Here is a 22,671-nt window from a genome sequence, read left to right on the forward strand (position 1 = left end):
TATGCTTCCAAAAAAATTAGAGTGGAGGATTACAGATAAAAAAGACTGATCATGAGTTGATAATATTCAAAGCTAGGTGATAGGTACAGATAAATTCATTACAATATTTCACTGTTTTTTAATGTTTGAATTTTTCCATAATAAAAAGTGATTATAAGTAAATAAAATAATCCAGATATGATATTTACCCTCACATACTTCTGATAAACATTAGTCTAGGGTCTGTTTCAATAACAAGCAAATTTCTAACAAAAGAACTTAAGGTCAGTTTGAAAAAAATAAGGTGGGATTCAAGTTTGTAATGTACCCACAAAAGTCCTTAAAATAATTTATATACAATAAAATAAAATGCCAAATATTAATAAGGATATTATTAATGGTTATCTTTATCTTAAGCTGGCTATGAGATTATTACTTTTTACTTTCTTACTCAATTCTTTTTAGAATCTTTTTGGATTCAAAAGGAGGTTGGAACATAACTTTCCTATAATGCAATTTATAAATATACTAAAAATATTTTATTTTTTCTTCTTTTCATATGGCCCTCTGCTAAAGTACTCAATACTTTTCTTATTTTAGGGCTTGGAAGTTGCAGCTCTGTGATTCTCTTCTTTTTTTCTTTTTTTTTTTAACATACTGAAACTCTCTTTTGCCTTGCAGATGTCAGTGGAATACATTTCATTTTTTTTTCTCAAAGCTTCCCTGCAAACACCTCTACTCATTATTCACTCTTGTACATTCAATCCCTAGCCCTCTTTTATTCTTATTTTTCTCAATAGAAAGAAGTTATACTTGACATTATGGGATCTAAAATCCTCCCAGTAGCTGTAAAGAAACAGTGAAGTCAAAATACAGAATGCTTAAATTTCTTGCCAGGGAAATTCACTAGTGGGGAGGAATTACTGTAATATAAAACTGAATTCTCACCTGTCCTTTTAGTCCTGGTACAAATACCTTAAAAAGGTTTTAAATCTTATTGGTACTTGCTGTTACTCCAGTCACCTAAATTAGAAACTTTAGTGCCATATTTGATTCTTCCTTTTCCTTTATTCCTAAATAAAATTTGTCACTATGTCGTATCAGTTTTTGACCCAAAATATAATAACCACTGCCACCGGCTTCATTCTGAGCCTCATATATCTGTGTCTGGTTTAAAAATAGATTCCTCCAGCGTTCCCTATCTTTCAAATCAATTCTGCATGCTGCAATATATAAACTTTCCTGAAACAATGTATTTAACACATCACTTACATGCCTCCACACCTAAAATGGTAGACTGTTGACTATTATATAACAAGCAAAGAAAATAAAGTAATAGAACCCTATCCTTTCACGCTAGTGCGACCCTCTCTGTAGTGCAGTGAGGTCCAGCCTTTTTAATAAGACATCCCTTCCTTGGTTCTACATTATGAAACATCATCAGGCTCTCAAGCTTTGTTCCCCAACTGGCAATAAACATCACTCTATTCTCACAATCCCCATTGCACTTTGCTTTCCTATTTAACCTTATGTCTCTCTTCCCCGCCTAACTCACTGGGCTCCAGACACAATGGGTTTTTGTTCCTCAAAGGCCTTTGCACTTGGAGTTCTGTCTGTTTTGAATGTTCTTCCCCTAGATCTTCACAAGATTGGCTCGTGTGAGTTCTATTCACATGGTAGAGTTCCTTAGAGAGGAACTCCCTGACTACCCCACCTCCTGACAGTTAGGCTTTCCACATTGTCCTGTTATTTTCTTCATGGCACATAAGACTATGTATAATATACTCATTTATATTAACTGACTTATGGAAGCTTGAAGAGAGGGCCTTTGTCTTATTCACCACTGTAATCTTGTGCTTAAGAGTGCTTAACATACAGTAAGTGCACAATATATATTTGCTGAATGAGTAGCCCTGGCTATGCTCTGGTCTTCTCCACAGTGCTGATATATACAGACCGTTTCCAGGGATTAGGACTCATGGTTAATCAAGCTCCTGGGATCCCCATTCCCATGCATTACTTGCCAAAGCAGGCACATCACCCTAGACTGTTCAGTTTGTTCTAGTTTTGAGGTCAGGTTCCAGACTTCATCTATTAACCTCAACTTCCAGTACTCTGACAAAACTACAATTATGCTATCTTCTGGAGGCCCCTAAGAAATATTATGTTTTCTGCCATCAGCTATAATATAGGCAGAATAGGAAAATGGATTGTTACATCTACTTGGTGTGCCACTTCTAGCATTATGGCCTCTAGCACAGTACTTAACCTCTCTGCGCCTTCAGTTACCCTTTTGTATAATGTGGATAACAGCACTGTGTAATTCATACAGGAACCATAAGAATTAAATGAGTCTATATGTAAAGTGTTCAATGCAGTGTTTGATACAAACTAATAAAAACTAACATTCAGGTAGCACTATTAGTCATTTTTGCGCTTGAAAGTACCATCTGCAATGCTTTCTATATGTTCCCAACCTGACCAAATCATACCTAGCTTCATAACCTCATATTCTAGTTTCTACACTAAGCCACTTCTCCAAGTTTCATTAAGCTCCCTTCTCTCTAAGCTCTCATGTATTTAGCTTCCCTTAGATGTTATTTAAACTATTTCATAAACACAAATGTTGCTATTGTAAAGAGATCCGTAACTTACTCAAGAACAAAGACCTTACTTCTAACTCCATCTCTCTCCACCAAGTGTCTAGCATATATAAACACTACTGGGTAACAAATACTTGCTGAATGAAAAAGGTAACTTTTATAAGTAAATTTAATTTACATATGAATGCCATGGCAATATAATGTTGTATGAACAATATAACAAACATTAGAAGTTCCCAAAATACTTTATACATATTTAGAGTAATTTCAAAGATGTTACTCAAAAGTAAGATGAAAAAGGAAAGAAATTAGTTTATTTGTACTTTAAAATGTCTTTTAAAAAGTTATGGATACATTAAAGAAAATATAAAATGCAAGGGTGTGTTAATAAATGAGGGTGTATAAAGGGTTAATTTACATATGGATTTCCTCCATAAAGCATTTAAAAATATCTGATGTATGCAGTCTTTTAGAAACAAGCAAACACAAAACACAGAAGAGCGTTTTATGTATTAATCAGAAACAAAGTTTGCAAGCTTAAAAAGACAACTTTTGTTTCTTAAGTTGATAAGTTAAGGGAAAGAAGTAGTTTACATATTCAGATTATCTCAAAAAGCAGATAACAGATTTCTTCATAAAAGTGTTAAAGCTTTAAGAAGGGAAGCTTATAAATAATAATTTATCCCAAATGTAAATCTTATCAATTTATCCTTTGTTGTCTATGCATTTCTGATTCTCTCTCCACAAACTTTCCATATGCCAATCTCTCATAAAATCCTTTTCTTATATATTATTCTGGTGTGTCTTATGAAGAAATAACGCAAGCTTTACAAATAACTGTAAAAAGATAAACTAGATTTTATTCATTTAAAACTATATTTTATTTATAGAATCTTAAAAATACTTACTTATATAATGCATTCCTAAATTCAGGAGTCATAAAAAGTGTTTGCAAAAGGCTATTCAAATAGCAAGTCATTGCTTGGTTTACTAATCCCACATATCCTTTAAAAAGAGAGCACAAAATATATATAAATCAGCATTTATATTAAAAAATAACAAAAAAGAAGTTAAGAATTAAAAACAGTACAAATTGAGAGGCTAAGTACTTAGTTGTAAATTATTTTCATTTTAACAGCACCTAAGAAATATTTGCACTATATAAACCTTGTTTCCCAGCAAGTCATCTTGTTATATGTCCAGGGATGCACATGAATATTATGTAGCATTTAATAAAACTTTAAGAGAAATATGTTTAATATAGTATGTTTAATTGACATAAAAATAATCTTTGTACCCTAAATCTGAAAGTTGTGGTTTAAAATGGAAAAGTGTAAACATATTCACTTTAACTATCAAACATATCCAATGTAGGAGGACCAAACTGAACCACTAAGAATTAGTAACATATGAGATTAAACTCATTACATAAAAACTCATAACAACTTCCTCTATTTTAATAAGTCCATAAATTATCAGATTCTGCAGATGAGCATGTTATGCACAGAGTGACTATAAAGCAAGAAGAGAAGTCAGAAGTGGAAGTAGAGAAGATGAGAGGGATGGAGGGAGAAAAGAAAAAGAAGAAACTTTTATGAACTTAAAATTTAAGCTGAGGAAATGATTAAGGGTGTCAGGGAAGCCTGTGTCCTGGTAGCTTGAAGCCACAGAGAGAAGTTCATTAAATGTTCACAAGTGCTTTTCAAATAAAATAACAATAATAATAAAATAAAAGTACTTTGCTATATATATGTAATTGGATATGGCTACCACTGTTGAGAAGACTTTGGGAACTTTTCTCTAGAAGTAGATTACAGACCCAGTTTATAAGATGCATATATACTAAAAAAAAAAAAAAAAGTCAGTCTTATCATTTTAGTTAAACCTCATTATTTGAGCAAAATGTGGTAAATACCTTGCCTAATAATTAAACCTATTTACTCTTAATTAATACTGAAAAACTTGATTGTCTTAAAAAATAAATAAATAAATAAAACCTTAAATCTGCCCTGGCTGAGTAGCTCAGTTGGCTAGAGCACTGTCCAGATATGCCAAGGTTGTAGGCTCAATCCTTCCCTGGTCAGGGCACATACAAGAATCAACTTCTGGCCAAGATGGAGGCATAGACAGACACGCTGCTTCTCCCTCCACAACTAAGTAAGAATATAACTACCTCAAATCTAGAAACAACCCCAAGTTCTAGAAAGTCAAGCTGCATGGAAGTCCAGCAAACAAAGATAAAGAAGAAATACTCATCCAGACAGATAGGAGGGGCAGAGCCAGGGCAGAGAGGATGCGGTGTGGCAGTGGCACACCAGCAGAAAGCGCAATCACATGTTTTAAAAGTCAGGAGGGACACCTGGACCTCGCAGCTCACTGTCCCAGCACTTGGGAAAATCAAGCCTCATTGCTTCTGACTATGCAGACCAGTGGGGGTTGGGGTGGAGGCAGAAACTGCAGGTCTCAGCAGAATCTCCTTGTTTAAATGGTCCACATGGTCCTAGAACGTCCGCAGACCCACCCACTCTAGGAACAACGGCCAGTGCAGCAGCTAGAGGGGCGCCAGTCCGGTGCGGAAGTGGGAGAAGTACCTGGAAAAGGGGCGAGTGCTGGATAGGCAGCATTATTCCCTCTTGGACCCCTCCCCCACATACAGCACCACAACGTGGTGAAACAGGTCATACTGTACTGACGAATCCCTAAGGCTCCGCCCCTTACATTATAGGAGCAACAGCTCTACCTGGGACATGGAGGCAAACAAACACAGGAGCCTGTCAAGATGAGGAGACAGAGTAGTATAACCCAAAAGGGGGCCAAAAGGGGGAACGGATCAAGGTTCCAGTGGGAGAACTAAGCAACAAGGAGATAGCCAACCTAACAGATGCAGAATTCAAAACTCTGGTGATAAAGATGCTCACAGGCTTGACAAATATGCTTGAGTACGGCAAACGCATAAGAGAAGAAGTGAAGGCTATACTAAGTGAAACAAAGGAAGAGCCACACAAAACCAATAGTGAAGGGAAGGAAACCGGGGTTCAGATCAATGATTTGGAACATAAGAAAAAAAAAAAAAAGAGTCAACCAGTGCAGAATGAGGAAGCAAGAATTGAACAAAATGAGGAGAACTTCCCAAATTTTGCGAAGGAGACAGACATACAGGTCCGGGAAGCACGGAGGGTCTGGGGCAAGCTGGACCCAGAAGGGACCACACCAGGATGCATCATGATTGAGATGCCAAAGGTGAAAGATAAAGACAGAGTCCTGGGTGCAGCAAGAGAGAGGCGGAGAGTAGCCTATATGGGGGTGCCTATAGGACTATCAGCTGATTTCTCAGAGGACACTTTGCAGGCCGGAAGGGACTGGAAAGCAGTATTCAATGTGATGAAAAGCAACCTACAACCAAGATTACTCTATCCAGCAAAGCTATTATTTGGAATGGAAGGGCAGATGAAGTGCTTCCCACACAAGGTGAAGCTAAAGTTCATTATCACCAAGCCATTACTATATGAAATGTCAAAAGGACTTACTTAAGAAAAAGAAGATCAAAACTATGAACACTAAAATGACAACAAACTCACAACTATCAACAACTGAACCTAAAAAATAAAAACAAAATCCAACTAAGCAAACCAGAATAGGAACAGAATCATAGGTATGGGGATCATTTGGAGGGTTATCAGCTGGGAGGGGGGACAGGGAGAAATGGGGAAATGGTGCAGGGACTAAGAAGCATAATCAGTTGGTATAAAATAGACAGGGGAAAGTTAAGTATAATATAGGAAAGGGTGAAGCCAAAGAACTTATATGCATGACCCATGGACATGAACTAAGGGGGGTGGGATTACTGGAGGGAAGTGGGGGGGTACTGGGCAGAGGGGAGCAAAGGGGAAACAAATTGGAACTACTGTAACATAATCAATAAAATATACTTAAAAATAAAAAAATAAAAAATATTTAAAAAAAGAATCAACCAATGAATGCATAAATAAGTGGAACAACAAACTGATGTTTTTACTCTCTCAATCTTCCTCTCTAAAAAAAGAAAATCAACAAAAAAAGAAAAGAATCAAAACTTAATCCTTTCTCAAAGGATGATGATGGTGTTCACTAAAGCTTTTCAAAATACCTTTTCAATTTTCCAACAATTATATAAAAATGTCTTAAGAAATGGTAGGTCTGTGGATACCTATCTGCCAAAAGCGGCGATGAAAAGACAGAAAAAATATGCAAGATGAATCTTGGTCAGCTGTGAAAAAGAGGAATAGATCCACACTACCTGCACCTGCACAATACGAAGAGACCAAGTAGCTACCACCTTTCCCTTTGGACTAAAGTTCAAGCTTTGATTTCTAAAGGGTTTCATCTTTATTTTAAGTACACTGTGTTGATGTAGTTTACTTTACATTTTTCATAATTATAAATTACTTCAATTACTACCCATCTCCCACTTGAGTTTCTCATAACAGCCTGTCCTTAATCTGTATCAGAGGCTTTATCTCACTATTCTATAATTACCTATTTATTTATATTTCCTCCACATCAGACTTTAAGGGCAGGGGTTGAATCTGCAAGCAGTAGGTGCATATGAGAGGTAAGAGCATACAACTTACAAGTAACTCAAATCTGTATGATACCTAGCCTGATTATTAATAATGAAAAGCATTATTTCATTCTCAGTTCACATAAACAGACTCTTCCCCACAAAGAAAACAGTGCTCCAGCCAGGAGACTACTCTACCCTATAGACCAATCATGTATCATTTATATGTGACTGTGTTTCCCTTCCCTGGGCTTAAAAAAAAGGGGGGGGTAGGAGAGAGCATTTTACGGGAAGGAGGGAGGGAGTAACAGCAATTTACTTTTGCCATCACTCATTATTTTGTCATTAGCAATAAAATCAGAGAGAAACCTATGGTCTTTTATACTTGATTTAGCACAATACTTTAAACAGAATGAACAGTGTCTCACATAAATGCACTACTATTTTTTTAATATGAAAATTTTAGTGAGACTAATAAGTTAAATATGCTACTGAATTAATAGAAATCTTTTATCATTATGCATTGTCTAAATCAACAAACTTCAAATGACAAGTACTATCAAGTGGGTCCTATATCTGAAATAGGTGTGAATAAAAATTGTTAAGTATTACAAGCCAGTAAAGGAGAATAATGTGAGAACATATGCCACTCTGCAGAGTACACATGCAGAAAGAAATCATAAACAGAACCAACAGATAATAAAGTAGAAATCAAACAGGCAAACTCCTGCAGTTGAGAAAAGAACTGTTAAAAGAAACTGGCCCAGGACAGATATGCATTTAAAAAATGAAACACCCTACTCACATAAGTTCTAATCACCTCCAAGTCCACATCAGCCTTCAATCCACTCCTTTACTGACCTTCTCAAAATTCTTATCCCCTGACCCCCAAACACTGGCTATCAGAAAAAGTTGTTAAACAAAGAAGACAGGGAAGAATATGGTAAGTCTCCAAGCCCACTGCATTATAGAGAAATGTGTTCCTAGAGCCCTGAGTTAAAATCATAAGAACATTTTCTAATAAAAAGTTTGCACGCATGTGAAGATTTACAGTAATTTCTTAAGGAAAATGAAAATTCAATAGTCACTAACAAAATAAGTTTTTTAATTTAAATTTTATTTTTCAATTACAGTTTACATTCACTATTATGCTGTAATAGTTTCAGGTATATAGTATGGTGGTTACACATCATATACTTTACAAAGTTTTCCCCCGATATTTCCAGTACCTACTTGGCACCATGCATAGTTATTATGGCATTATTTAATGTACTCCCTATGCTATACTTTACATCCCTGTGATTATTTTATAACTACCAATATGTACTTCTTAATCCCTTCACTTTTTTTTACCTAATCTGTCAATCCCCCTCCCTTCCGCAACCATGAGTCTGTACCTATGAGTCTGTTTCTGTCTTGTTAGTTCATTTATTTTGATCTTTAGATTGCACATGTAAGTGAAATCATATGGTCTTTCTTTCTTTCTGAGTTATTTCATTTAACATGACATGCTCTAGGTCCATCCATGCTGTCACAAATATTGAATAGTAAGATTTAATTCTTTTTTTTTTAATGGCCAAATAATATTTCATTGCCTATATGTACCACAGCATTTTTTATACACCTGTCCAATGGTCAAAATGAATTTTGAAGCATACTTCTTTGGGATGCTTATAGACTATTTAAATTCAGAAAGGCAGCACCCCAGAATACTTAAGAAAAATGTACAGGTAGGAAAAAGGAGTGGAATAGAGGTGTGTGAGGAACAGTAATTGGGCAAAAAGACTACGATTACATGGCAATGTATATCAAAGGCCTCTAAATTTTTTAAAAATAAATTTCTATTTAGTAATTTAATTTCTGAGAACTTACCCTAAGGAAATAATCAGAGATGAAAAATCTTAGGTGAAAGAATGTTCATTATGAAACCAGTAACAGATAGTTTAAACCTAAGCCATATAACTAAAACACTAATTTTCTATGATTTTAATTTTCAGCCCCATATCAAAATACTTAATAGCACTGAAAAATGCTCCCCACGTAGCATTTAACTAAAAAATATAGACTAAAAATCTGCTCATATCATGATTACCCTATTTTCTTAAAAGCATATATATATAGGAGTACTATTAGTGATTTTCACTCTCTTAATTTTATTGTGTGACAATATGTATTACATTTATATGATCAGAGAAAAGATATTTTTAAAGAATGTTTTAATGTTTAGGAATTTATGGGCATCAAAGAGTCATACAGTACACAGCACAAAGGAGGAGTTCTGTAAATACTTGTTGCTTAAAGGCTGAACCGACTGTCAGAATACAAAGCAAATATTTTTAAAATCTTGATTTGCTAAATCTAGAACTTTCTGGGTGTTTCAACTATCTCAGAAAAATCTAGGGTGCTTATTTAAAACAAAATGGAATTTATCCAGCCTGCTCCAGAACAGCTAAATCAGTACTGCTTTGGAACCTGTTAACAAATATCCCCAAATGATTTTTTAAGACATAAAAACTTGAGAATCACTACTGTAGACAGTGTACTGAGAAACAGCTTAATTGTCTCCTATTATCTGAAACAAGATAATTTTGCATTCCCTTTTATTCTTGGTAGTCTGTTACAAAAAGTTCTACTGATACATCATCCTAAATACCCAACACAACCAGCTTTTACTGCAATTTCCAGAATACACCATTAAGCCTGCACAAATCATTAGCTATGAGAAATTATTCTGTTTTAGTTACAAAATATAGTAAATGGAAGATTACAGATCACATTCAAACAAAATGTGCAATGTAACTCTATAGTTTTCTTTTTATAACAGATATTTGTATGCAATATTTCAAATTATCTTGAAGTTTTAAGACTAAAGGTTCGAAAGCCATACCGAGCATTAACTAGCTACAAAATCAAAGGCTTCTCTGTAACCCAGTTTCCACTTCTTTTGATATAAATAATATGATCTATTGCAAAGGTTTGGTGTAAGATGAAATGCCATGTAAAAGTATCTAAACTATATTTTTAGGCAATTAACCAATCATATGTAAAGGAATAGCATTTGTATTAAAAAAACAATTTCACTAGCTCAATAAATTGAAATATTTCAAAAATCTAGGTTTAATCATGTTTGGGGAAAAAGTTAACAAAAAATTTTAATTACATCATTAATGTCAAATATATAATTAAACAAAAAGATAACATAGTAGGTCTAATAAAATAAGCCTGATCTATCTGTTTTAAAATGGAAGTATCCCCTGTAGTCTATTCTAATACAAAAGAGATAGCAGAGGCATTCCTTTCCGAGGAAGTCAATATCAAGAACTTAATATTAAATTCAAAATAAAAACTTACCAAAAATAACAAGTCTTCCTTCGAAATGCAAATTCAGTATTTTTTTTACCTTATCACTAAATAGTGGCAGTAATTGAATTACTGGCTCAGTGGATTGGGTGCTGGCCTGAGAACCAAAGGGTTGCCAGTTCAATTCCCAGCCAGGGCATACGCCTGGGCTGCAGGCCAGGGCCCTAGTTAAGGACGTGCAAGAAGCAACCACACATTGCTGTTTTTCTCCTTTTTCTCCCTCCCTTCCCCTCTCTCTAAAAACAAACAAATAAATAAATAAATAGCGGCAGGAAGAATATGGTAAAAAGAAAAATGAGTTGAGGAAAAGGGAAACCACATTCTTGTTCTAACTTTGCTTCTGCTAACTACTGATCTTGCTCTGGGTCTCAGTTTTCTAATCCATAAAATGAGGGGACTAGGCTTGAGATTGCTAATATTACTCTGGGCTAATGCCCAATATTTCATGAAAATACAACAATGACAAATCTTACCAGTTTCTGATTTATTCAAAATAGATGAATAGGAGTAGCTTTGGCTGACATAATCATTGGTAGAGCCCACAGAACCTTCTCGGGGAAGTGGCCCTATAAATCTGTCATGGACACTGTCATCTCCAGCACTGGAATCCTCCTAAAATGCAGCATAACCAATATTTACTAAATGTTGCTGAAACAGTAAAAAACAAAAACAGAAAAATACATACTAATTGCTGAGGCAAGGAAAAGAAGATGTAGCATTATTATTACTGTTAACCACTAAGACATTTAAGAGGGTATACTCTTAATATTTTCTGTGGAGAAGATCGAAAGATGGCTGATGTAAATACTTTGGAGAGATGCTCATGTTTCTTTCCAGAGTTCTTACTTTCTTAATTTTCTTTAATTACCTTTCAAATTTCATTTACATGAGAAAAAGGAGATTTTTGGGTACTAATAAATCAAAAGTACCATTGTGAACTACAGAGTCCATCACTCATTTTTACGTCATTCTTGCCAATAGGCCTGCCAGGTAGCAGATACTCAGTAAGTGTTGAATTGAATGGATAGTTTCCTACTGCCTCCAATAAAAAATCTCCCATTAATGAGAAAAATGTTGAAAAGGATTCAGGGATGTAAAATCAGTACAAACAATTAAGACAGAGCTGAAGAGTAATTACTATGAATTTTAAAGCACAAATTCCCAAATAGTGAATCCAGAGGTTCCTACATTTTTAGCTGATTTCAATATCAGGCTAATCAAAATCTTCTCATAATGTCATAAAAATAAATAAGATTTAAAAAGGTCGGAGAGCATATTCTAATATTGCTTCAGTATGGATGCCCTATTTTTAATCATTAACTACTTTGCAGAAAGGCATTATAATTCACGATAGACTTCTAAACGAAAAGCATCAAACAGAACTTTTCCTAAAGGAAGTTTCATTGAAGAGAAGGGTCTGAAAAAGTCCATAAACTCTGAGCCTTCCTTTTTTTAACTGCATAAAATAGCAAGGTTAAATCAAACCAAATTTCTCAAATTTTTTAAAAGAATGCCCCTGAAATTAGGAATTACTGGGTTTGACCATCATTAAGACCACTAAACCAGATTGGAAATCACATCAAAATATGAGTTGGAGTAAACACAAAAATAATAGAAATATATCATGAAATTTACAAACTAGTCATTCCCCCAAAAAGCAGGAAGAGGGGCAGGCAGTGGGAATGAAAATGGCAGAGTAGAGAATTCTGGGGGTCTGGCCCTCCTCCAAAACACCAAAAAACCTGGGGCAAAAGTCAAAGATTTATAGTAACCAAGAGAATGCTTACTTAACCAAAGGAAAGGCCACTGAACCATGGGAGGAGATCTTTGTGGCTTTTTATTATCCTAGACCCACTCCCATCCCTGTTGAGGTGGTGGTCCTGAAAATGGTAACCTGAGTTCTCAGCATGGCAACAAGCCATATACACAAACAACAATGCTATGGATGGCCACTGTGACCATGTGAACATACACACTGATAAAAAACCAACAAAAAATAGAAAATAATTTATTATACATAAATTACAAAATACATAGCTCTCCTCATTCCTTTAGAAAACTGCTTCCCAAGTAGTAGGTAACAATGCACACAAAGTATGAATATAAGGCTTTCTAAATAGTTTACCAGTAGTATTTGAGGCTGTTCACCATCTTTATCTGTCAAATGCAGAAAGTTCTTCTTTCCTGGCTCAAAATTAGCATCAAGAAGAGACTTGTCACTGGTATGATCTAAAGGAGCCTATGGAGAATAAAGTAAAATATCTCAGGTTATAAAAAACATTAATTGCAATAATAAAATAAAACAAGTAATATGCAAATGAACACATATCTATAATTACTGGGCTCAAATAATTTTTTTAAACAGATTCTGGTTAATTTTATTAAATGACACTTGGAATTAACTACTCATGTACTGGGATAGCTAAGCCCAGTAACAGCGCATATATCGACAGGTATCCCAGATGCTGCCATTCCCCAATGTCTTAAAAACTAAAATGAGTAAAGGTAATGGTAAAAGTACTCCATAAAAAAATAATTATAGACCCAGCTGGTGTGGCTCAGTGGACTGAGTGCTGGCCTGTGAACCAAAGAGTCAACAGTTCAAGGCGAGCAAGAGGCAATCACACCTTGATGTTTTTCTCCCTCTCTTTCTCCCTCCCCTCCCTCTAAAAATAAATAAAATCTTTATAAATAAATAATTTTAAAAAGAATTATAAATATTTGTGTTCTATGTTCTCTAAAATGTATGCAATGTAGTGTTTAATAGATTAACTAAAGATACTTTCATGTAACTAAAAACATGTTTTTACATATGAATATATTAAAAATTCCCAAATACACTAAACAAACTGAAATAATTATGTACTATAACAATGAGCACCTTTAGAAAGACCACTTAAGGAAAAGCTTGTCCTAGTATATGATACCTATTTTAAGTCCAGAGGATCCCAGGGGGATAAAAGTGATCATCCCTTTCAAAATTAGCCATCTGAGATATTTAGTCTTTACCTAACTATTTTATCTGTTAGAGCAATTTAGACACTAGCTGTCATTCTGATATACTCCAAATGGTGAATGAGAGATGGAGCTCTGTATGCTCCAAGCCCTACTCACCCACACTCTAGTCCATTGGTGAAAATAATAAATAATGGGATGAACATCCTATTCTTTTGTTTTAAAACATTTTTGTTATATTAAGAAATTTTTTTGTTTTGAAGACATGAATAATGTCTCTTTAGGATTTATTTTATGGAAAAGTTTTTATTTCTTAGAAAAGTAACATTTTATAAAAGTACAGGTATTAAGGACAAAAAATTTAAGTGATTTTTCCACTTGATATTTATGTGACTCTGGGCAAGTTAAAGTTACTTACTTCCCCATCACTCAGTCACCTCAGCTGTAATATGAGGCTGTAACAGCAACTACCTTATAAAGTAGTTATAAGGATTAAATGAGGTTATATTTGTATAGAGCCTAGTATCAGAACAATATTAGATACCTAGTAAGTGCAAAGTAGGTGTTAGGGAAATAAAATAAACTATATAATTTTTTCTTATCTTTGTCTCTAGAAATCCATGAGAAAAATAGGAAAATAGAAAACCTGAAGCTACGAGAAGTCACATAGAAGAAGGAAAGGTTTTGGGTCCCTTTCATTCTTCGGCAGGAAATAAAAGATCAGATAATATAGTTCGAATATATAGGGGTTTTACCACAATAAATGTGTCTGTGTGTACCAGGTGGTGAGTAGCTGAATGTGCCAAGTTTTCAGAGGAGCATACATTCAGCACTGTGCAGTAAGCAGGTGAAAATTTACTTTAGAAACGTACAGTAGGTAAAAAAAAAAAAATAGAGAAATTGAGTACTTAAGAATAGTCATAGCTAAAGAAAGAGAAATAAGTAATCCTGACATAGAGCTATTTGAAATTATGTAGATGTTATATTAATAAACACTTTTTGAATACCTAAGGGGAATATCTATAGAGGATATAAAATTAGTGCTATGAGGTCCCAGGCACCAAAACAGTCTACCAAACAGAATGACACAAATGAGTAACAACTATAATAAACAAAGACTATGATAAGTGGCACAGCAGAAGAAAAAAAATGGAATAGGAGGACAAAGATAAAGAGATTACATTTAAAGCTACCTGAGGAAGACATCAAGTCTTCTTAAAAGTGAAATATAAAAAGGACTTGGGTAGACAAACATGGCAGTACAGAACTATACTTAAAACTGACTAAAGAGGCAACACTAGAAGTTATATGGTGATATAACAGGGAGTATTAAAAGTTTCAGATTAAACACTGTTTCTCTTTGTATACTTTGTTGGTCTACCAATTTTACTATTCAATTTCAAAGGAAAAAGCTGACTAATTTAAAATATTAGTTCTATATTTAAAAAACAAATATGGAACAGAAAGCAAAATATCATGAATTTTAAAGGCATATCAGGCAACATCAAACACCTTTGAGTCTTCTATACAGCCAATGAAACTATGGCCTCCAAATACCCTAGGGATACACATTTAATTTCATTTGCCATTAAAGGTATTTTCCTGGAAAACTTAAGAGCAGCGATAGCATAGGATAGAAACAAGTAATATAAACAAAAACATGAAGAAGTATGGAAATTTGTGTTGAGAAAATAAATTAGTCCAGTGTCTGGGAGTTAAGATTACAGAGATTTAAAGGACTAACTGTAACTTGTCTTGATTGCTAATCGAAGGAATCTGATTTTTAATGGTGGACAATAAGCAGTCACTGAAGATTTCTGAACTGAAAGATGACATGGGTGCTATGATTTAAGATGACTGAAGATTAACTCTAACTAGTATGCAGAGTGAACTGAGACTAAGAGACATGAAACAAAAAAGACTATTTAGAATACTAATGGTGCAGTTGGAGCCAACTTAACAGACTCCTTTACCACTCTCCCATGCAAAATTGATCAATGCCTCTTCTTTTCACTCAGGGGAAATTTATACTATAGTACTTAAAACATATCAGTGTAATTATTTTTTGATACATCTGTCTCTACAACTGGACTGTGGGGTCCTTGAAGTAGATGTCATGGCACCACCAGACTTCTCGGTGAGGGGCTTACCACTCTATCTGGTATGTAATCTCTGTTAACATTGGTGTGTATATCCTTTTACTCATTTCTCTTTCTATACACTTTTCTGTTCTTTTCCAAAAATTAGATTATAAAATATATATAATTTTATATCATGCATTTTTTCATTTAAAAATACAAGAGGAACATCATTCCATTCAGCAAATATTGCACAATTTCTGTAGCTGACAGAATATGATAGTCATCTTACACATATTAAAAAAAAAACAAACCAAAAAACGGAAGGTGCAAACTTTAGGATAAGCAAATACTGAATCCAGAATGAAGGCAAGGCATGAAGAGGGATGCAATTACTGAGTTGCACATAGGCTCTTATATTACAATTTTGCTTATATTAAAAAGGGTTCCAGGATTTAATATACTCACTTATAAGAACAATAATAATGACTATAATATTATTAGCCACTTAAGAGAAGATGCTTTAAGTCTAGGGTTTTACCATATCAGCAGTATTGATTCCATTTCCCCACACCAAATCAAAGGTTCCATTTATGTAGCCTACTTTGTTGGCCACATCTTCAAAGAGCTTTCTGAGTGGAGTAGAAGCTGGTAAATTTAAAGTGATCCGTTCATTCACTGTCTTTGAATTAGTAGTATCTTGTATTATACATAAGATTCTAGGTTCTTCAGCAGCATTTTCTATCTGAAATTAAAAATAATATATATATATATATTTATCTTTAAAGGAAAACAATTATAATCAGCCACATTTTCTATGATTAAATGTTTTTAAAATCACACAAAATATTTTCTTTGTGCTATATGACTATTTTGTTATGTCTAAAACACTCTAATGTGTATGTCAAACATATAAAGCACCATATTTGTTTGTTTGGAGAAATTTCACCTTTTAAGGTCAACAAGCCATGAAGACAGTATACTTGAGCAATTTTCAGTTGAAAATAACAAAATCGGACCCTTAATAATGTGTCATTACCTTGCTAGCACAGTAAAATCAAGCCTGCCTGGGTCTCCTGAAGAAACAGAAAGGGAACTGTGTAGAAATGCAACGAGGACTCACTAAGATTAGAAAATCCGTAACTAAGGGACATAGGCAACAAGGCCTCCAGACCTTTTTGCTGCTGCACCTGTAGATCAGAGGTCCAAAAATCCCATTATCATTGTATTGGGAGCTTGACAAGGTTGCCCAAACAACCAGCCAGCAGAGGGGGGAAGTTTTGAAAAGCATGAAAAAAACCTTTTCAGTTACCAATGTAGAAGAAAGTTAGGGTCACAAAGTTTCCTTCCTTCTTTCTCAACAATTATCAAGACAAAAAAAAAATTTTAAGGACATTTTCTCAAAGAAGCTATGCTCCCCCTCAAGCTATTGAAGAATACCGCTTTTCTTTACTACTTTCCACAGAGGTAATAGGCTGCATCAGATACTTCTGGGAATTCTCTCCCTCCGAGTCCTGTAACGCCCAACTCAATGAATGGCACCGTCATCCACCAGCTGGTAAAACCAGAAAGCTGAATATCTTCCTTGTCTCCTTCCTCCTCCTCACCTCACACAATCACCAAATTCTTACCCCTTTTCTCTTTCCTGTGTGCAGCAATCAAAATATTACACCAAGATGATGGCAATAGTTTCCTGAGAAATTTAACTTCTTCCAATGTTATCTTTCTTCAATTCAGAAGTTATTTTATATGAAAATCTGATTATGCAAATCTTGTGCTTTCCATCAAAGTCAAGTGCTGCGGTCATTTTACTGGAGGACCTCTCACTAACTTCATCACTATCTTCATGATAGGATTTTCAGAAATATGAACTGTACAAACTGGTATAGTATGCAAGAATTTATTTCTTTCCTTCTTTTTTTACAATATAACCTTTTGTTATTTCTATATTATACATTTTTAAATAAATAATTATTATCATTTCCTCATACTGAAGAAAAGAACAGCCACAAGGTTTCTTTGCTTGTTTGATGAGTTGATACAATTCTAATTTGTTTCTGCCAATTTTGGGCTCACAAGAGATTACTGAAGTTAAGTTTAATCTGTTTAGTTTAGAACAAATAAATTGTTATGGAAGAAGTATAATGTTTAAAACAGACTGGATAGCACTAAAGTTCAGACAAATCAAAATATTTAATTACCAACAATAACCCATTTAAAATGAAAAAGGATAATAATTTCTATAAAATAAGCAAATAACAAAAAAAGAGCATTACTAATATGTTGATACTTCTCAGAAAAAAGGCTTTACCTATAAACTTAAGATGTCATATTGAACATATAATGAATTATTTTACACATTTTAATCCCAAACTGAGAAATACAAAGTGGACCTTTTCAAAAACTGGTTTACAATAAAAGAGGGAGCAACTAAATTTCAACTACAAAAGGTCTTTTATAATTTCAGTAATATACTTCAGAGGTAGGTTCAAGTTTTCCAGGTATAAAATACTGTGGTGGCCAGATTTTTGAAGTTTCAGATAGGCTGGACCTGATTTTCCAAGTAAGATGACCCTACCGAAGAATTCAGAAATCAGAAGTGCTGCCGCTTTATACATAAGAATAGTGTATAATGCCTGGCCATTATACAAATGGCTAGACATTAACAGTTCCTAGTTCTTTCCCTAATTACATGAAAGCAAGGTACAAGCACTCCAGCTTCCTCACTTTTTCACCCCAAAATGTGGGGAAATTATCCCCAATTGAATCTCACTTGAAGACCTAAGCGTACAACAGAAAAGACAAAATTAATTCCATGTATGCCTTTTAATCTTTTTTTGTGACAAAAGCTTTCTTTTCTGTGCATTGCATATAAGTCATTTTGCTCCTTTTTTAAAAAAATAGGAAGTGTAAAGGAAAAAGGGAAAATCACCCATAATCCCATAACATAGATAACTACTAACGTTTTGGTATATATCCTTCCAAACAGTTTTCCTACATACACCCACATATGCTTTTTAAACACACATGCTGGTTTAGGATATACATGCTGCTTTGTAACTTCTTTTCTTACCTATAAATATACCATGTAATCTTTCCCTATCAAACTTTTAAAACTCAGCATTATAATAGTTGAATAATATTTTATTACATGGGTAAGTAATAATAATTTGTTCTATCAATTCTATTTTACTAACTCCAAGGCTAGACTTTATTACATGTCAGAGTAATTTTTTGATGAACACCACATAATACCACTTTGTGTACTTTTCTGTTTCCTTAAAATTTTCTATAAGCAGAATTTTTGAGTCAATCACATTTCACTCTTTAAATTCTAGGGTAATTTAAACAAACACAAACAAACAAAAATCTCTGTTTTTTGAAGCTCTAAGATAGTCTTTTATAAATTGTATGATGTTATACACAACCTTTTGGCCCATTCTTTATTTCTAATTCAACTTAATATGTGGTTATCATCCATGGACTGCATCTAAACTTTTGATACTATTGCCAACACTAATCACGTTGAGGTGAAATTTCTTCCCCATCTCCCACCTCCCAATTTGGGAACTCATCAAAAAATAAAAATTAAAATCCCCTACAATAGTGTATTAAACATGCAGATTTCCAAAACATTTAAATGTAAAATGTTATTTTTTAGAACTGGAAAAATAAAGTGGCTATCTTTCTTCTTTATTTCTTTGGAGTTGTATCCTTCATTGATCCTACTTACACCCAAAGCTAAAAGCAGTATCATCTTGAGGTGGATTAAAAGATAGCTAAAAATTCTTTGCCTCTTCTTCCTTTTTTTCTTTTTCCTTTTCCCATAAATCTGCGCTGGCCTTCTGCTAGGACCAACAGTATGTGACAGAAGTGATATTCTGTGAGACCTTAAGAAATCAGCAGCTTTTGCACTTCTTAGCACATTTACACTTCTAAGCAAACCACCACAAAAGCAATCCAGTTACCCTGGGTCCACCATGCTGTGAGGAAGCCCTAACAATCCACACAGAGAGAAAGCGGTCACTTAGTGGAGCACTGAAGTGCCTGATATGAAAAAAGCCTTCTTGCATATTCCATCCAAAGCCAGCAACCAGCCAAATGGAGCCCAGTAATGATCTCAGGTGATGCCAAGTGAAGCAAAAAAACTGACCTGTTGAGCCTTTGCCCAAATCCAATTTTGAAAGAATTGTGAGCAAATAAAAGTAGCTGTTCCAAACACTAAATTCTGGGGTAGGTTGTTCGATAGCAGTAGATAACAAAAACACAGCTATATATATTTAAGCACAGGCAAGCTCTAGTTGGGAAGGCTGATGACGGTGGTATTGATCAGGGGGGCAGGGAGAAGGGTGCCCATTTAAGTACTATGCTCAATGTAACTTATGGAAGGGAGCACAATTTTTTAATCAAAAAAGTTCTATGATGAATATGAGGAAACAGGTTAAGAGAAAATAAATGCAAAGTTTTAGAAAAATCCAAAGCATGTTCCACTAGGGAAAATATTTAATATTTTAGGGGAGCTATTTGAGGGGCACAAAGTTTTCTACACAGAAAATCTAGCCAACTACAGAAAAGGCATGAAGCATAAAATTAAAACTACTTATTTTATGGACAATTCATAGCAATATTATACTTGTGAAAATAAGGGGAAAGTCAATAGCAGTTGCAGTAACACTATATATGCTAAGGGCGTGTTCTGTCTCTATGCTCATTGCAGAACTGAGGCTAGATTTTCTAGCAAAGTCTGAAAAAAGAATCCCTGAAAAATCAAGGGAAAAAGAATAAGACCTTAGTCTTATTTACAAAAAGTAAAAAATATTGGGATTTTTCACTGAAAACATTTTTCTTCCAAAGATCTGCTCACTGCTAGAAACATTTAGACAAGGCTGATACAGATAATTCTTCTAGGAAATCTCAGAGCCTGCTGAAGGCATGACTGTTTGCCTCTTGAGTCAGTCTGGTTTCTTTCTTGGCTTTCCCAATAGTTCTGATTTCAAATCTGAGTTCTCCGAAGTTAACATCAAAACCTTTGTTTCATAAAAAGTACTTCCTAGGTGTCTCTTATTTAAAAAACACAAAACAAGGTGTATAATTCATGGTATATGTTCAGAATGACATTAGCATGTAGAAAACAATTTAATATCAAATAAAGTTCAGTTATCAAGATTCAGATTTTTCTAAGTGAAGAAAATTAAGATAAAGACTTTAAAAACATTACAAAGGGACCTCTTTACCTACAAATTTAAGTCAATCCATTTTCCTTCAAAACTTTCTTTTCAATGTTATTACAAAGAATGGTATTGATGGCTGTAAAATTAAAAATACACAGACACACATACACACAAAAGTCCATTTTATCTACTTCTTGATACAGGATCTTCTATGAGCTAAGAAATTAGGCCTTAACACAATAAACTTCTGATTATCTACAGTTCATTTTTAATATACTGCAATACATTTAAAAAGAGAATTGATGATGTGAATGCTTTTGCTGACTGAAATTTATTAAATATTGGCCTCATTCAGATTGTGCGTTTTTACTTTAACAAGTAACAATTCCTGAGGTAGTGATGGCAATCCTAATTTATATGGAAAAAAAAAGATTATTTTAAGTTCCTCCCACCACTCCACTCCAACCATCTAAGCAAACTCTGATGTAATATGATTTGCTTCTAAGTGGTGTCTTCCCACAGCTCTTTTGGAGAAGACAGAAGACACTAAAGGAAGAACACTGGGGAAAAAACTTAGAGCTAAAGGGACCTGGGAAAAATCAGGTATTAAGTAAAGGTTAGAATTAGATGATACAACATAGGAAAGTTTAGGTTTGTAGTGCATAACAGGCTGAAGGTAACAGTTTTACTTAATTCCTCAAATAAGATTTCTGAGTTTTGACTCTGTAAATTATTAAATGATTTAATCCCAGAATGATTAATATTTCAAAAAATAAATATGCCTGTAAAAAATTAGGGGAAAGACAATATACTCAAAAGTCAAAACAAAGTGTTTTGTGGTTTTTATATCAGTTTCCCCCCTCATTCACTTGCTAAAAAACAAGGGACTATCAAACATTTATTTAAGGTGACTTATTATTAAAATTGAGTAAAAATAAAGTAGTCAAACAAGCATAAAACTTAACACATGCCTTGTTATTAAATAAAAATACTAACATGCTGTTACTTGCTCTGCTGATTATCACACTAAAGCAATTACATCAGCAGTCTACCTGTAAAAATTTCTTCTTCATTTCATCAAAGATATTTTGTCTGCATCTCCAAAACACATCCTATGGTATACAGAGAACAAAATGAATTACAAATTACTTCTTTAAAATACAGAGGTTAAACAGCAAAATGAGAACAATTAACCTAAAGACATCTTTTGCAAACAAAATAAGTATTCTAGAATTTTATTCATAAATTAATTTACAGCTGCTCTTACAAGGTTACTGAAAATCTGTGCTAAAGTTATAAAGAATAATACTAACATAAAAAACAATCACATTTTAACAGAGTGGTAGCTTAAGATTTGTGTGTAAAGTAGAAGTTCTAAGTCACAGAATATTTTCCCGAGTTTTATTGAGATATATAATTGACCTACAACTTTGTATTATTATTACCACTATAAGGCTGGTTAACGTCAATCACCTCACATAGTGATGAGAACCTGGCACTATGCTGTGTGGGAGCCAAGCAGCAACATGGAAAAGTCACATGTAGATGTTCCAGCCACAGCCCATATGAGATCACAGCTGGCAACCAGCATCAGCCACCACGCTTGTACGTGAGAAAGCATTTAGATGATTCCAGCTGACAGCCTTTCGGCTGCGCAGCTGACACCTAGCAGAGCGGAAACAAGCTGCCCTAGACCAACTTTGCTTAAATTAACATCTGTGAGTAAATTTCATTACATTTGGGGGCAGACTGTTATGTAACACAAGATAATCAGAATAACAGTCAACTTCTCATCTAGTCCTCTCACCTTCCTATATAAATTCACAAGCTCCTTAGTATTCTTCATTTCCCTTCCTTGCTTCAGGTTTCCACATAGTACTTATAACTACCTCATTGTATTTGTTTATATTTTACTTATGTATTGCCTATCGTCCCCCCAAATTTCCACTATTAGCCAAGATGAAACAGCAGACTGGATTTACCCT

At 34.2% G+C, this 22,671-nt stretch overlaps 1 protein-coding gene across 3 annotated transcripts in view; it reads right to left on the minus strand.

Annotated features, from left to right (window-relative positions):
- USP47 (ubiquitin specific peptidase 47) overlaps window positions 1–22,671 on the minus strand; it is a 107,110-nt gene that overhangs the window by 56,000 nt on the left and 28,439 nt on the right. For 2 of the 3 annotated variants that reach the window (XM_090264034.1, XM_090264031.1), the window contains exons 2-6: window positions 21,739–21,798; window positions 16,057–16,260; window positions 12,608–12,721; window positions 10,956–11,094; window positions 3,491–3,587 (exon numbers count right to left, since the gene is read on the minus strand). In XM_090264034.1, the coding sequence (XP_090120160.1) occupies window positions 3,491–3,587; window positions 10,956–11,094; window positions 12,608–12,721; window positions 16,057–16,260; window positions 21,739–21,798 (614 nt within the window). The remainder of the gene's footprint in view (window positions 1–3,490; window positions 3,588–10,955; window positions 11,095–12,607; window positions 12,722–16,056; window positions 16,261–21,738; window positions 21,799–22,671) is intronic. The other variant, XM_090264037.1, reaches the window with a different exon arrangement.

Source organism: Furipterus horrens, unplaced genomic scaffold, assembly GCF_987537825.1.
Source record: "Furipterus horrens unplaced genomic scaffold, mFurHor1.1.pri manual_scaffold_2, whole genome shotgun sequence".
NCBI lineage: Eukaryota > Metazoa > Chordata > Mammalia > Chiroptera > Furipteridae > Furipterus > Furipterus horrens.